Consider the following 17,674-nt stretch of genomic DNA (forward strand, 5'->3'; position numbering starts at 1 on the left):
TCTTTGGTTTTTCCATAGAATGCTAGCAAGGAGAATGAAATCCTTGGCCTTGTTTCAGAGACTTGACCTCGCTCACCACCATGTTCAGCTTTTGAGATCCCCCAGGCAGCGAGCAGGTTTCTGCCTTGCTTTCCCACAGGCAGACAGAGGGCCAGAAGTTCAAATGCAGTGGAAGGCACTGCGGTTAGCGCATATGGATAATAGATTTCTTTTTTGTCTGGATTTCTTATCTTCACTTTCGTTATTGTAGTTACTGTTTATTTTTGAGGTTTTAAAGTCTCCCTCTACTGGTCAAACAGGATCAACCTGTTCCTAACAGACAGCTCTTAGTGGCACGGCTCTCACACAAATCCCCCTTGAAGCGCATTTGCTCTCAGTGACAGAATCTTGACTAGCTGTTACAGCAGGCTTTAGAATCCTTTCTGCCTTTTCCTGCCTGGATAACATTTGGGACTTCTCAGTAGATTTGTTTCAAAGCAATAACTCTTCTAACTCCACAAGGAAAGGAGTGAGAGGGTCATGGCCTCCTTTCCACATCTGTAGTACTCCCCCCCCCCCACCTTATATAAAGCACAGCTCAGAATAAAGAGTTCAGACAGGACAGTCTGATCTGCTGCGGTGCTGTTTTAATCAGGGTAAAAGGAGAAATAGCCACATAAACCTTTTATTAAATGTCATTTTTCGTTTATGCATTCATGAGTTCTGAGAAATCTGCTGTACTGAAGTTCTTTGTAAAATTTTGAACAGTGGTATATTCTTTGGGGACTACCAAAGCTTTCACCTATTGAAAAATTGATAGAAATGATTAAACATTTTTATCTGAAGCAAAAATGTCCCTTACATGGACTGATTAAGACTCTTAAAAGGCAGCTTTCCCAAATGCTGTCGAGTTGGGTTGAATGACCTGACTTGATAACCTTGTTGGTTATCAAGGTCCACAGGCAGCAGGAACCACATCTCAACCTTCCCTCAGGACCACTGCTGGGTAAAGAGAGGGGTCTCACAGCAAGACCATCGCAGAACACAGGTAACATGTTACCTCACCTTGGAAGGAACTTGTAGTCCCTCAACTTCAGATTTCTTCCAGGTTTCCATTCCATATAACTAGCAGAAAGAGCTTTAGCCTGTCTAAGAACAGTAAAATAATCACAGTGTACTCCTTCCAGACTTAAGCCTATATCTCCACACAAAAATGCCAGCTAAGCCCTTAGAGAAACAGGATGTTCCGTCCTCTCTAAAATATGCTGATTTCAAGACAAATCGAGAAAAGTTGAACCTTTCATGGTAAAAGGAAATACTCAGTACTTTGTCCTTGGTCGCTTAGCAATGAAGGGCTATAAATGGATTTTATGACTATAAAGGTTCAATAACTAATGTGAGCATGCAAAAGTTATAATAACTCCCTGGAGACAGGACTATTTCCTTGAAAAAGAAATGTACGGATCTGTGTATAAGCTTAGACACATTCTTGTCTCAAAATAAATAAAACAGGCACTTTGGTTCCTTTCATAGTTGCAATATAATGGAGATCAAGAACAACTATTGATTTCCTCCATCTCAGCTATTCAGCATCCATCCTCACAACACTGGTCCTGTCTGCAGTCTGGCTACTCCAGATGCCAAAATCAAGAGTTAATATTGACTTTAAGCTTCAGGTAAGCCTGGCTGCCTACACTTGTTGCAAGGCAAGCATCATGACAGGCCTCGACACGCGATGCTCTCATGTGTGTATGGTTGGTTATTTTTCCTTTAGTTCTGTAGCTGCTCGCTCTATAAGCATAACCCATTGCTTTCTTACCATAGTTCTGGAGCTGGGCTTTGCCAAATGGCAATGAAGTACCAGCTATTTACTGTCCAGAATAATTTCATATGCAAACTGCAAAAAGAAAAAAATCTGGGTGCTTTAGCAGGCACCCCTATAGATGTCCCCAGCAAGCCTTCTTGAGTCAGACGGACTTCTGTGCAAACTCTCACTCTGGTATCTAATAACACACTACGTCCCTTGCGTGAATCTGTTCCCCAGCTGTAAACTGCTGAGGGCAGTGTTTCCTAGTGAGTTGTTGTACATGGTAGGAATTAATACATGGCTGAAGATCTACATGGTAGATCAGTCATGGAGCACCTGTCTCTCATGTATGAGGGCTCACTCAGGCTTGATTCCCAGAACACATCGTACCACAGAATCAAACACTCTCTGACATTTTTTTTTTCTGATCGTAGCCTGATTAAGGAAACTCCTTTATAAAAATAACTTTTCTTAAAATGGGTAATACCACTTTATTGGGTATTAAGTGTATGCCAGGCATGACCTATATCCTAATTTGCTTTCTGTTGTGATGATAAATCTTATGACCAAAAGCAACTATGGAGAGAAAGGTTTATTTGGCTTACATTTCAGTCAACAGTGCCTCACAAAGGGAGATAGGGGCAGAGGGAGGAACCATGGCAGACAGTGGCTGGCTGGCTTGCTCCCCCACCTGGTTAGCTCAGCTACCTTTCTTATACAGCCTCGGCCCACCAGCCCAGGCATGGCTCGACCCAGCTGAACCCTCCATCAATCACCGATTAAGGAAATGCCGACAGGCCAATCCAATGGAGGTAATTCTTCAACTGAGATTCCCTTTTCCCAAGTATGTCCAGGTTTATGTCAAGTTGGGGAAAAAAAAAAACCCAAAACATGGTTATATGACACACATCTACCATAATTAAGAAAATGGCCCTACAGACATGGTCGAAGGCCAATTTGATGGGGGTAATCCCTCAATTGGGATTCATCAGATAACACTGGGCTATGTCAAGTTGGCAGCTGAAGCTAACTAGAACATATTTCTACAGATCCAGTCTCACTACTCAGCCTCCTCAGCTTCCCTTATGAGCATCACACAACCCCTTCACAGACGAGGAAAGGGACTCCTTTGTCAGCCACACTTAAGAATGCAAAAGAAGCAGGCTAGAGAGATGGCTCAGAGGCTAAGAGCACTGACTGCTCTTCCAGAGGTCCTGAGTTCAGTTCCCAGCAACCTCATGGTGGCTCACAACCATCTGTAACGAGATCCGGTGCCCTCTTCTGGTGACAGTGTACTCATATACATACAATAAATAAATATTTAAAAAAGAAAGGTCAGGGGTTAGAAAAAAGAGAGAGAGAGAGAGAGATACAAACCTACTTCTAGTTTGAGAGGTGCTAATTTGTATGTTAGTCCCTCCAGCATTCAAGTGTTGGTGTGTCATAGCCTTCAGAGGTGTGTTTCTGTGTGATAGTTTTCGGGGGTGGGGGCTTTGGGATGTGAGGAGGCCTCAGGGGCTCCATTCTTTAGGATGGGATTAAGATTCTTTTTATTATGACTTTATGCATATGGGTGTTTTGGTTGCATGTATATCTATGCACCACTTGCATACCTGGTACCCATGAAAACCAGAAGATGGCATTAGAATCAATGGAACTGTAGTTACAGATGACCGTGAGCCACCATGTGGATGCTGGGAATCAAACCCAGTCCTCTTTAAAAAGCATCCAGAATTCTTAACCACTAAGGTATTGATTGTTCCAGCCCTGGTTGGTGTTCCAGCCGAGAAAGCTCTCGGGCAGCATTCATCCCTCTTGCTTTCTCATCCCTCTGCTGTCTACCATGGGAGGACATAAGAAGGTCTTCGCCAGACAACAGGTGCCAAGGTCTTGATCTTGGGCTGTCGAGCCTCCATCAGTCTGAGACAAAGATGCACATTCTTCATAAATTACCCAGTCTCCAGTGCTGTGCTATCACACACGGAGCAGAGGAACACACACTTGTTGTAAAGTAAAGAGCATGCAGGACATGGTGTAGTCTGGATGAGGAGGAGCACGGTAAGTCTAGTCCGCATGTGAACATTCAGGAGCTATAAGCATAGGCCTGGAGCTGGTCAGCCGTTCGGGCTGGGCTGATAAGTGGGAACCCACGGGTAAGCTTGTGCTGCTCAAATAGATGTGCTTTGGAAGCAGGTGCTGGAGCAGACGTGGAAGGGGGGTTGATTTCAGAGGAGTAAGGGGGACAAGCTGAGAGAGAGCAGCATGCGAGGATGCCAGGGATATCACCAGGAGAGTGTGTGCATGAGTAAACAGAAGGTACCAGTGGCAGGTACAGACAACTTTCAGAGAACCCCAGCTACAGACTTCCAACAGGCTCTAGCAACGGGAAGACATCTCAGAACGAACGGGTACAGAAGCCAGGTCACCGGGTGCCGAAAGTGACCAGGGGTGTTTATGGAAGATTGGCGGTGGCGGAAGTGAACGGGACAGGTGAGCATCTGGAAGTTGAGATAGCACAGAGATCAAAAGGATAACTCATCGCTTGAACCAGGCCTAATGACCTGGTCCTTCCTATCTCAGCATGACAGGAGACCTTTGAAGCCAGAGTGAAAGTCAGTGTGAGGGAAAAGAGAGACAACGGTCTTGAGATGCCATCAACCTGAATCAGAGTGTGGCCTAGGTCCAGGGAGAAAGAAAGGACTGCCAAGGAATGGGGAGGGGCTCCAGCGGAGGAGAGAAGGAAGCTCACAGAGAAAGGAAGGATAGCACTAGAAATCAGATGCGCCTACCACTCAGAAGATGGCTGGCCTCCTCCAGAAGCCCAGAGACAGACATGGAAGCGAGTGTCCCTTGGAGCCATTAGTTAGCTACGCCATGCCGACATGCTGACTTTGAACTTCTGCCCAGAACTGTAAGAAGCATTTTAAGCCACCAGCTACGTGATTTCTGATAGCAGCCCTAGGAAGCTAATACGCCTCCTAAGACAATAACTGTTTAACTCCCACTTCGGATTCTCAAACAGCCCCTACCGCTCCCTCAATGCCTGGTCTCTCTCTATGACATCTCAAATGCGATAGGCAAAGCAGACAGAACTGAGACATTTACCACACCACTCATCTCTCTTTTGAACATCCCACCTCCCCTCTCGCTGTAGAAGTGGGTGTCCTGCAGCCTGAGCATGCTCTATCCAGGTGCTCTCTGTGCCATGTCAGCCTGGGCCAAAGTTCACCGCCTTTGCCCCCCTACCTCTTCAGATGACTTCTCCAGACTGGGTTATTTAGTGATGGAAACCAATTCTTTAGCATGTCCCATCTTAAAATCAAAACCAGACCAACTATCAATTATATCTCTTCCTCTGCACCCCTCCTGTTACTGACACATGTCTGGGTTCCTATTCCATAGCAAACATCCCCCAAAGTGTGACCAATCCCAGCCCCTCACCTTCTACGCTCTTTCCAACCCTCTGCCTGGTTTCTCCCCTGTGATGGTTTGCATATGCTTGGCCCAGGGAGTGGCCCTGTTGGAGTAGGTGTGTCACTGTGGGCATGGGCTTTAAGACCCTCATTCTAGCTGCCTGGAAGCCAGTATTCTACTAGCAGCCTTCAGATGAAGATGTAGAACTCTCAGCTTCTCCTGCGCCATTCCTGCCTGGATGCTGCCATGTTCCTGCCTTGAACCTCAGAACCTGTAAGCCAGCCCCAATTAAATGTCCTTATAAGAGTTGACTTGGTCATGGTGTCTGTTCACAGCAGTAAAACCCTAACTAAGACATCCTCCCAACCCCCATGTAAGCCACTTGTAAGGTCATATGTAACCGTCTTTTATCTAAGTAACTCTATGAATGGTCCATTATCTGATCCTTTTCAAACAGTTTCCTTTTTTGTTTTTGTTTTTCTGTTTGTTTGTTTGTTCGTTTGTTTGTTTTGAGACAGGGTTTCTCTGTGTAGCCCTGGCTGTCCTGGAACTCACTCTGTAGACCAGGCTGGCCTTGAACTCAGAAATCTGCCTGCCTCTGCCTCCCGAGTGCTGGGATTAAAGGCATGCACCACCACAGTTTCCTACCTTAACCTCATGTTCCCACACACACACTTTGCAAGCCACTGTCACTGGGATGGCCACGCCCTCATCGTGGCTTTATTAAGTCTACTTTACCGTCCCAGTAATCTCATTCAATCTCAAAAACTGTAGACATCACTGTGAAGCTGGTGACTCCCTGACTCTCAAAAGCAGTCTTAGCCCCTTCCTTGGGATTCAGACTCAGTTAGCTAATTGCCTTACCATTGTTTCTGTTTGGTCGTCTCAAAACTATCTGAAATGTCAAAATGTTCTGAATGACCACATACATACATACATACACACACACACTCACACAGACACACATACACACACTCACAGAGACACACAGAGAGACACAAACATACACACACACACACTCACACAGACACATACAGAGAGACATAAACATACACACACACTCACACAGACACACACACACACTCACACAGACACACACAGAGAGACACAAACATACACACACACACTCACACAGACACACACAGAGAGACACAAACAGACATACACAGACACACACACACATACACTCACATGCACACATACACATACATACACACACACAAACATACACACACACACACGCATACAGACACACACACAGACACTAGCATACACACACACATACACAGACATACACAAACACATGACACACACAGACACACACACATACACAGACACACACACACACACACATCTGTACTTCCTTTCATCCTCCACCCCTAAATCCACCACACCACCATGCACCACTTCTGACTGTAGCACGTGGCATCATTCTTCCCAGAAAGCATGGTTTCCCTTTCTATCACATCATATCCATTTGAAAGTCCTTTCTGACCTGCTGAACACTCTCCACTAGTTTTCTGTGGCACTAAAAATGAAAGTCCACCCTCTAATGCACCTGGCTCCCCATTTGTCGCTCACTATAAGCCAACCGCCCCCCTATACCTTCTGCCACTCAGCTCATCCCCACGCAGCCCCAAAGCATTCTCAGCTCAGTGACTTTGCACTGCTCCCCTTTGCCTGGGATGCCCTCCTCCCAAACTGAGGCATTGCTCCTGGCCATGACTCAGATCTGGCTCCTCAGGTACGGTCTCTTCAGAGGCCTTTCCTGACTGCTGTGACTCACGAGACCCACTCTCCCTCCATCAGCGCGGCCCCCACACTGGCCAGGAACTTAATGAAGGTCTTCTGCAAGAGCAGCAAGTGTTCCCAATCATCAGCCCCTAATTCATAACTCTTTCTTAAAGATTGATTGATTGATTGATGGTTGACTTTATGTATGAGTGCTCAGTCTGTGTATACACCTGCAGGCCAGAAGAGGGCATCGGATCCCATTATAAATGGTGTGAGCCACTATGTGGGTACTGGGAATTGAACTCAGGACCTCTGGAAGAGCATCCAGTGCTCTTAACCACTGAGCCATCTCTCCAGTTCCCTAAGTCATAATTCTTTAGGTAGTCATTTTGTTGTTGCTGTTGTTGTTGTTTTTGTTGTTGTTGTTTTGCCACATGGGCTTTGGTGCTAACTGCATCAGGTGGGCCTTTGTCACATTTATTTGTTTCCTTAGTTTCTTTTAAGCTAGAAAAGCCAGCTCTTTAGGGCAAGGTCTCTGCTCTGTACATGAATACACCATGGGGTCCTAAGAAACACTCTTTTTTTTTTTTTTTTTTTTTTTGGCTGTTTCAATAGTCAAACAGAGAAATCCGTAGTGACTTGTTCCCATGCACTCTCCTGCATCAGGCACAGGTGTGGGGGTGTAGGTCAGCATTTATAGAGTTTGTTCTCTTTTTCTTAGCTTGTTTAGGCAGATTCTCTCTTACTGTCTTACCACCATGCTGCCTGCTCCAGCCTAGCTGGCCTCCAGCTTCTGGATAATTCTCTTGTGTCTGTCCCTTATCTCCGTGGATCACAGATGCATGACACAGCACCCTGCTTTTTTTGGTGTGGGTTTAAGAGATCTGAACTCAGTCACCAGGCTTGCAAGGCAAACCTTTCACTTGCTATCTGGATGACTCTTAAGTGTGATATTTAGCTTCAGGATTAAGTCGCACAAGGGAGAAGGAAAGATGGCCGGAACTTCTGTAAGCAGAGAAAATGGTAACACTAAAAATAAGTGAAGACTATTGACCTCTTTGCACCGGGCACAATTGAAAAACAACCACAAACTGAGGTAAGACAATTGCCTCTTCTTTACAACTAGGGAAACATTAGGCCTGAGAGACTCACTCATCCCTAGTCCTAGAAATAGCACATCGCAAAATCACAGGACTCACAACCGGGACGGCAGACTCAAAGTCCATGGTCTTAATTACGGTCCTATACTCAGCACAAAAAGGCTCAATAAATAACAACTATTATTGTTAATTGGGTTGCGGACTAGGGGTTGGCAAACATTTCCTGTACAGAGCCAGATGGTAAATATTTTAGGTTTTACAGCCCATATGGCCTCTGTTGAAACCCCCGGACTCTGCCACCATAGCATCGAAGCAGCTGTAGGCAGCACGGACATGATTAGATGTGTTCTCGGCACCTGAAGGTGGCTGGTAAGATGTGGACTCTAGGTCACGCACGGCTTGTGGCTCTCTGCTGCACATCAGCAAGAATACCTGTGATGATAAGAGTTCTTTTCTCTGTAGTCCACAAGAAGTCTAGTGCTAAGGACTACAGCGATATACTCAAGTGTTGGTGGTGGTGGTAGTTTACTTATTTAAAACATACAAAAAGCCAAATTTGATAAGACATACCTGAAATGTCAATGCTCAGGGACCTGAGGCAGGAGGGTGTATAGTTTGATGCCTATCTGGGCTAGATAACAAAGTATTATTCACAAAGCCAAAACCAAAACACGGTGGACAGTAGTAAGCACTGAATAGTGAGATCATAAACTAACCTCCCTTATTGGTTATCTCTAGGTTAGTGGCTGTGTATTGAACAATTAAGTTCCAAGACACAGGAGAATCTGCCAGAAACCAGGCTTAACTCAAAGTTGGAAAGATGACACCTGTAACACCAAGGCAATCGATGAAAACCTTCTCTTGGGAGGGCGTATCTGGGGGAAGACACGGGTGAGCCTAATAGGTTTCAAACGTGGTGTGTGCTGGTGGCTGAGGTTTGCACTAATCTCTTTGTTCCACAGCAAATGAAGTATATGCAGGTGGCCGAGGTCCGAGCTGCACTCTTAACGACACATTTTAAACTCAAAATCGCCTTCACTTTAGGGATCCCAGCATGAAAGAAGAGAGGAGGTCTGTTCTGCATGGCTCATGCCAAGACCACATGGTTTCTAACTAACTGCCCACACCAAACAGAAGCTTGCAGATAAGCCTAAGTCACTCATGTGACCTGGCTGGTCCTTTCTGTCATTGTCCCATCTCCTGGAAAGCATATGCTGTCTCCACCCAGCTGTGGCGCAGACAAGACAAGTTCCCGCCTCTTTAGAGTAACTTTACACTGGAGGCGATGCTGTTTAAAAAGCCTAGCTGCAGAGAGAAACTAAGTCTGCCCTTAACAAAGGTAACCTTTCCCTTCTAGAGGTGGGAGATGGTCTCGGGACACTTGCCATTTGCACCTTCAGTACAAGCTCAGATTCTGCTGAGACAGTAGAAAGCAAGAAGGGGCGCTGATTGCTTGAGACAGGAATGAAGTGGTGATCGCAGTGTGAAAGAAAGGCAATCAATAGACTAGCTGCTGGTCAAGGTACCCTTTGCCCACAGGAAAGTCTTCCCCGGGACCCGGCACCATCAATGGGCAGTATCTGTCCTGAACACTACACCTGGTTGTTCCCAGCTTCTGATCCTTCTCTTGAAACGCCAGAAACATCAGCCAATCAGAGTCGGTATCTCATTTTAGAGAAATAATACACAAGGGCCACTTAAGACAACGTGTATCCTTGTCTGTCTCATGATAATGGAGTCTAAGTCTTTCCATCAATGGTGACTCTTTGCCTCTACTTTCTCTGGTCCATTCACTGGGCCATTCTGCTCCTGGGCAATTCTTTCTTCTTTCCCTGCATTTGGACTTTTGGAGTGCCTCAAACAGAGCTGTAATTCCACAACCTCTGGATGACAGGATCAGGGGCTTGTGCTGCTCTTTCACTCTTTGGGTAAATATTATGGAGCAACCGCTGTACGGTGCACGGTGTCAGTGTGCTGCAGCAATTGCTGTACGGTGCACAGTGTTAGCATGCTGCAAGCTTTGTCTCTCCTCCACTCCACAGAACTACCTCACCTTCCCCCAAGCCTTTCTAGATTACTCTAGAAACTTTCTAGATACTTTCTAGATACTCTAGGTACTTTGGCCATTGGTTTCCTGTTCCAGAACTGCCTTATTTTCCTGAACCTTGCGTTGCCATGGCGTTCTCAAACAACCTGTATACGGCACAGCGGTTCTCAACCTTCCTAACGCTGCGACCCCTTTAATACAGTTCCTTATCTTGTGTTGACCCCTCCCCCACAACCATGAAATTATTTTCATTGCTACTTCATAAACTATAGTTTTTGCTGCTGTTATGAACTGTAATGTAAATGTCTGTGTTTTCTGATAGTCTATGAAAGAGTTGTTGGACAACACCCCCACACCCACCCACACCCACAAAGGATCACGACCCACAGGTCCAGAACGACTACCATAGCAGCTAGTTCGGCCTTCCCTGTGTCTTTACTGCCCCCTTGTGATAATGGCTGCCTGTGGAAACAGAAACAGAAACCATTCAAAGCTTGGATAGCAGCTTTCTAGGGAGGCTGTTCCAGGTAGTCCCTGCCCTTGCATAGCTAGGGGTTTACCCCCACAGATGTCCAGGGGAGCTGGAGTTTCAGTATTCCAGTTTAAAACAAATACTAGCATCAGCATAAACTTTGACTGGCAAAGCTTTGAAATTCAAGAGTCTACTGTCAACTTAAATTCTTTAATATCAAAATCCTTATGAGAAAAAGTATCTTATTTAAGACAAAGACTCCAAGGAAAGGAGAAAGATTGCTTTCAAGTGTACAATGGTTTGCCAAGAGTTTTATTGTTTTTTCAGACAGTGATTAAATAAAAAACAAAACACACACACACGTATTTTGGGTCAGTGGTTAAGGGCGTTTGCTGCCGTTGCATACATACATGTAAGCAAGCTCTCACACATACACCTAAACTAAAAATAAATCTTTAAAAATTATAGTTTAGGAGAAGCTAGGGAGAGTACCCAAGGAGCTGAAGGGATCTGCAACCCTATAGTTGGAACAACATGATGAACTAACCAGTACCCCGGAGCTCTTGTCTCTAGCTGCATATGTATCGAAAGATGGCCTAGTCGGCCATCACTGGAAAGAGAGGCCCATTGGACTTGNAAACTTTATATGCCCCAATATAGGGGAATGCCAGGGCCAAAAGAATGGGAATGGGTGGGAGGGAAGTGGGGGGGGGTATGGGGGACTTTTGGGATAGCATTGGAAATGCAATTGAGGAAAATACGTAATAAAAAAAAAAAACAAAAACAAAACAAAACAAAAAAATTATAGTTTATATATTAAATAGTACTACAATAGAATGGTTTGACGTCGTTTTATCAAAACCGGGGGAGGGGAGAGAAAAAGGGGGAGATTTTCAGGTTATCAAATCCTTTTTAATCACTGTTCAAAAGTTTGTTCGTATGGCACATGTATTGACTGACTCACGTCTAAGTCCTGTTTCACTCGTAACCAATGAAATTAAGTGTAAGATGACATTTGATTCAAAACAGCGAGAGATTGATAGGCATCTGGCTGCAACAGCAGCCCCCTCATTACACCACATCTAATGTTGCTGACCTGTTCTAAAGAAGCTTTCTGTCCCTTAAGGGTTAGGGAAAGGCGATTATTAAACTCTAAGGGAACGGTTTCATTCAACACCCTGCAAGTTCCTCAGAAGGAGGTAGAGCAGACTTGACATAAACAGGCACTTGGTGTTTGCTAAATAGTGGAAGGAATTCTTTTAAATTGGCAGCTAGCTGTAGTGGTCAGGGCTTGTGCCTCTGTTTCCCCAGAGATTAGCGTCTTTCTTGCTACACACGCAGAAGAGGAACACTGTGCGTGGAGAATGGGTTCCTTCCTCATCAAAGAGGCTGTGCAGTTTAGTTTGAGGCTGAAAAAGAAACTGTAATAACGATAGTAGTAATAATAATAATAATAAGTAGGCACTATGTAGAATACATGTTCCAGTAGCTACAGAAGAGGTTTGCGGAAACAGCATTATAGAGAGCTCTGTGGCAAATGGGTCTAGCCGGTGAATTGTGTGAGGCTAAAAGCTCTTCCAGGAAAAGCGAAGACCAGAGACCGGGTTTCCTCAGTTGTAGGAGAGAAAGTCTACCTTTTGCGTCTACAGGGTGAACGATGGTTTCCCTTTCAAAAGAAATGTGTCCGGGCAACTACCACAGAAAGCACACACCAAGCAGGACCCATCTGATGGCATTAGTGTGTGGGGCACACACCAAGCAGGACCCAGGTGATGGCATTAGTGTGTGGGGCACACACCAAGCAGGACCCATCTGATGGCATTAGTGTGCGGGGCACACACCAAGCAGGACCCAGGTGATGGCATTAGTGTGCAGGGCACACACCAAGTAGGACCAAGGTGCATGATGTCAAACCTGGCCCCTGTTGCAGGCAGGACTCCAGGGGGCCGAATGCAGGATCAAAGGAACACGGTGACTCTCACAGCTTCATTTGACTTTCCTGCCATTTCCAGCAAAATCTAAACCACAGAAATGACCTCATTATGCCCGCTCCTTTTGGCCGTGACCCAGAGTCTTACAGTGCCTTTGGTGGGACCTGCCTTCTTTAGCGTTGGGCCTTAGTTCTTTCCAGTCTTTACAAAGCTCTCATTTGTCACACACTTTACAAAACCCAACAAAGTCCAGAATCCAGTTTTCGAGCGTGCTGCTAACTGCCCTGGAGCGAGTGCACCCTAGACCACCCTCGTTCACCTTCACGGAAAAACCCTGGACCGTGTAAAAGCTTGGCCACTTTTTCTTTCCAGAGGAAGTCTGAGCCTGGCTAATTGAAGCCAGGCTAACACTGACGCTCCCAATCATACATCAAAAAAGGGATGATGGAGGCAAGGTCTTCCTAGCATGTCCGAAAGACCCACCATTAAGAACATCCTCCCTATGAAATGTGAACAACTGCGCCACCATGTTGGATGTCGAGCAGCGAGAAGGCCTGTGTACCGACGCTGCTGTCAGTCACTCTCATCAGGGAGAGGTTCAACTGCAAACACAAACAGCCGTCCAGCTTCATGTTTTTAAAGTGTTATGAACAAGCAGAAAGATGGGATCAGGAAGTGGGCGTTCCTTTGCTGTCTTCGGCTGATTTGAAGTTAATTATGCTAAATTATACTAAGACATTTTAATTAAAATCCTACCTTTTTTGTTACATGGTATTTAGTCATCTCAGCGAGAAGACAGAACTGGCATTTTTAAAGCAGTTAAAGGACAGAAGGAGTGAGCCCTAATCCATACAGACAGGTGATAATCCAGGTGCCCATTCGACTCTTAATGAGGAAGGAACCTAGGTAAGATGGAATCCAGGATTTGAAAAACAATTTGCCATATCGCTGATTTTTGCTATCAACAAAGCCAGTAGAGCCTGTACTTCCCAACGCAGGAGTTATCTGATAGCATTCTTCCAGGGGCGAAGCGTAAGTGGACAGAGAGTGAAAGTGAGCAGAGACGGAGACAAGGCTCAGAGAAGAAACAGTGGTGCCCAGTGGGCTCTTACCTTCAAAGAACTGCTGCAGAGCCTCGTTTTCATCCAGCACGTCCATGGTGCTGGGGTTCTAATGGCTGCTTCCTCTTCCAACAGGAGCTATGAGACCTCAGGAAGTAAGTGCTGTCCTTTCGACTCAAAGCCTAGGAAAACTCCTGGAAAGTCTCCATAGTCTTTTTATTGACGTGAAGCGGTTCTTCAGCCATTCCCTTAAGCCCAAAACGATGGCTAAGCTCTCGAATGTGATTATAAAACAAAAAGGCGTGCAGCCACACAGGGGAAAAAAAAATCACGAAGAGGGAAGTAATGGCAAATCTATCTCTCTGGGTTCAGGGACTGCTTCTACTTTGCCTGTGGGCTTTGTTTTAAGGACCTTTGTCCTTGGTGATGCATGTAATTACATAAATGGGCAATAAATGAAGAGCCTTATCTCTTATAGGTTCTTTACACTAGCATTTCTTCTATCTCCACCTTCATTAAGCAGATCTAGTCAGCCAGCAAAAAAAAAAAAAAAAAAAAAAAAGATACAGTGTTTTTCTTTAATCTCAAAAAGGGGGAGCATCAATATAATCGGTTTTGGTGGTGGCCAAAAGACTGGGTGATTTTTAAAGGCTTTGCTAGAATAAAAAGTAAAATTTGTTCAATAGTTTCAAATGTAAAGTGCAAAATTATATTTTCCTCAGTATACACTTAGACGACTATTTCTTCAAACACACACACACACACACACACACACACACATGAGACAGGATTTCTCTGTGTAGCCCTGGCTCTCCTGGAACTCACTCTGTAGACCAGACTGGCCTTGGAGGATCAGAGAGATCCTCCTGCCTCTGACTCCTGAGTGCTGAGAATAAAGGCGTGCGCCACCATCCCCAGGCTTCAAAACCTATAAACGTTAAATGTGTAGACTAAGTATGAAAGTCCCTCGGTAACTACATTCTTAGTTTGAAACGTTTAAAACTAGTTTTGCCTCACAATCTTGAGACAGAACCAAATAAAAAGCGTCTTGGCTGCTTAGCTCTCCTTTGCTTAGCAATCGCCCGAGAAACATAGTTAGAAGGTAAGCTGTCAATCTGCCCCAACCTTCCTCTTTTCCGCCCAACTTTTTATTTTGAAAACCATCATGAGCCTAGCAAAAAAATCTGGAAGAAAACTTCCACAAAATACCCAAATGCTTTTCATCCAGATTTATTAGTCATTACCTTCAAACTCTTCCTTTTTCCTTTTTTTTTTTTTTTTTTTTTTTTAGTAGATAAACAGTTTCTTTCAGGCTGAGCCATAAGTCGCTGACATCTTGACATGTCATCTAAATAAACCAGTATGTGCCCCGTACAGTAAAGCCATTCACTTGTGTCACAATTTCAACTACAATAACATCAATTAATATTATTATCTTGCATAGTTTCTCCTGATCCTGAAATAGCTGTTATATGACTCCTTGTTCGCCAGTAGAGTGTTCAGTAAGTGTTCCTTAATGGCCTTTGTTACAGCTTTGTAAACCTCAGAGCGGGGCTGAAGATGTTGCTCATTCTGTAGGTCAAGTGATGGCTTAGCACACAAGAGGCCCTGGGTTCTAGCCAGAGTACTAGAAACTAAATAAAGGTAAATAGGTTAGTTAGTTAGTTAGTTAGTTAACAAGCTAATTAAATAATTAATTGACACACTAGTCCTCTTGCCACTTCCGTTGATTGTTCATTTGTGATTTTGGGTGTTTGTGTCTGACCAGTCTACTGTCTCATAGAATGTCCCTTGTGAATGTGTCTCTTGTTTTACTATCAGGATTAGCATCCATGATGTAGGATATTTCTAACATGTATTTTAAAATCTCACACAGAAAGGGGCTAGAGAGATGGCTCACTGGTTCAAACCACTGACTGCTCTTGCAGAGAACTCAGGTTTCATTCCCAGCTCCCACACGGCAGTTAAGAACCATCTATAGCTATGGTTCCAGAGAACCCTGGAACTAGGGCATGCACCCTTTCTTGTTTATATGGAAACCAGGCACAAAAGTGGTGCACAGACATACATGTCAGTAACATACCCACACACATAGATTTAAGTTGTTGTTGTTGTTGATGTTTTTGTTTATTTGTTTTGTTTTGTTTGAGACAGGGTATTTCTGTGTAGCCCTGGCTGTCCTGGGACTCAATCTGTAGAGCAGGCTAGCCTAGAACTCAGAGATCCACCATCTGCCTCTGCCTCTTAAGTACTGGAATTAAAGGTATGTGCTACATATCTGAGCATTGCTTTTTCATTGTTACTAAGTTAGTACATTGCAGGTAGCTAGTACTTGATAGTTTGGTACCATGCAGCGGTCTACTATGTGAACATCTATTCCCCCCACACACAGGCAGGTCCAGCTTTGAATTTTTCTAGAACATTATTATGCGCATATTCTGGGGTACTTCATGCCAGTATTTCTCTCCAGCATATACCTAAAAGTGGAATTGTTACTAGGCATAGTAGCCTACACTTATAATCTCAGCACTTGGGTGGCAGGGGCAGGAGGATTGCTATGAGTTAAAGGCCAGCCTGGGGTATACAGTGAGTCCCAAACTGGCCTGGGTTACATAGTGAGATATCATGTCACAGATATGCAAGTGCTTAACATTTTAGTTTTCTTACTTTAAATTTATTGTCATGTGTTCATTGTATAAAAAAAAAAAAGTGTGTCATGATGATGTTTCTGTGTCTGTGGTCTTGGCACAAGCCCTACCCCAGTGGTCCCAAATAGACCTTTTCTTTTACATCTCAATTCCATATAGGAGAGAAAATGGGCAACATTTGTCTTTCTCAAATAACTTATTTTGTTTCAAATATTTAACTTTGAAATGAATGGCTTCTCACGGTGGATATATCGATTGACACAGCAGCAATACATGACCGGTCATATTGATTAAAGTCTTCGGAACTAGATTTCATGGGGTTCATTTTTGCCAGTTTAATATATTTAAATATGTCTCTGTGGTTTTGTTTCTGTGATTGAGAAGGAAACTTTTCATTAATGCCTACTCTCATTTGTGTGCTAACTTTGAAAGCATAAGCCCATTGTGTCAGAGCAGAAGCATGTAGGAGGCCTGGTGGGACGAACCAGGAAGCTGACTGCTCACATGTTTCAACCATAAACACCAAGCAGAGAACATAATCCCGGGCTTCTCCACCCACGCCCCAGCTCCCGAATAATGACTTGGTGGGCTATTTATTTATGAATAAATGCCTAGGCTGTAAGCTAGGCAAGTTCATCACCTCTTATCTTACTATCGAATTTATTCTGAGTTCAGCTACGTGGCTGGATTTGGCTCCTTAGGTATTTATTTATTTGCCTTTTTTGAGACAGGGTTTCCCTGGAACTCACTCTGTAGATCAGGCTGACCTCAAACTCAGAAATCCACCTGCCTCTGCCTCTCAAGTGCTGGGATTAAGGGCGTGCGCCATCATTGCCCATCTTCTCCTTAGTTTTATACACCCAACTTCCTCTGAGTCCGGGTGGTAAATCTTCCTGCACTGACAATCTCTCTAGCGGAAAAAACTCCCACCTTCTTTTTCCTGCCTTTTGTTAATAGGCCATCAGCTTTTTATTAGCAGGTGATCCTCACAGCGTACAAGAGATTATCCCCAGGGTGAATGAGTTTGGAAGATGAGGGCGGGGCGATACACTCTCAAAGCCCCCACCCCAACCCTTGTTATACTCCCTTCAGCAAATCACTTCCTAAATGTTCCTCAAACTTAAAATCCTCCTGCCGTAGCTTCCTGTGTAATTATCTCTATAGGCGTGAACTACCAGTCTCAACTTTACACACATGCACGATGCTAACAAATGTCTTCCAATAGTTTGATGGACAAAAGTTCTAAAGGAAGTAAGGTAAGGAATGTACATATAACAGCTAATGCTATCTCATCTCTCCTATCTCTCTGCCTCCAGCTTAAATTCTTAAAATAAGAAGATATTTCAAAATATATTTTGAAATCTGTATTTTCTACGCCAGAGGTCCTAATGCTCGAGATACATAAGTTGTATGTGTTGAGGACATTTTAATTTCTTATTTCCCCCTTTTTGTTGGCTGATTTCATGGACACTTGGACTAGT

General features: G+C 44.3%; 1 protein-coding gene across 1 annotated transcript in view; it reads right to left on the reverse strand.

Moving 5' to 3' along the window:
• Positions 1–13,669, reverse strand: part of Myrfl (myelin regulatory factor like) — a 120,197-nt gene extending 106,528 nt beyond the window's left edge. Inside the window, exon 1 of the mRNA XM_021173503.2 lies at positions 13,597–13,669. Within this exon, the coding sequence (XP_021029162.1) occupies positions 13,597–13,642 (46 nt within the window). The 5' untranslated portion in view covers positions 13,643–13,669. The remainder of the gene's footprint in view (positions 1–13,596) is intronic.
• Between the last annotated feature and the right edge of the window lie 4,005 nt (positions 13,670–17,674).

Source organism: Mus caroli, chromosome 10 (assembly GCF_900094665.2).
Source record: "Mus caroli chromosome 10, CAROLI_EIJ_v1.1, whole genome shotgun sequence".
In the NCBI taxonomy this organism is placed as follows: Eukaryota; Metazoa; Chordata; class Mammalia; order Rodentia; family Muridae; genus Mus; species Mus caroli.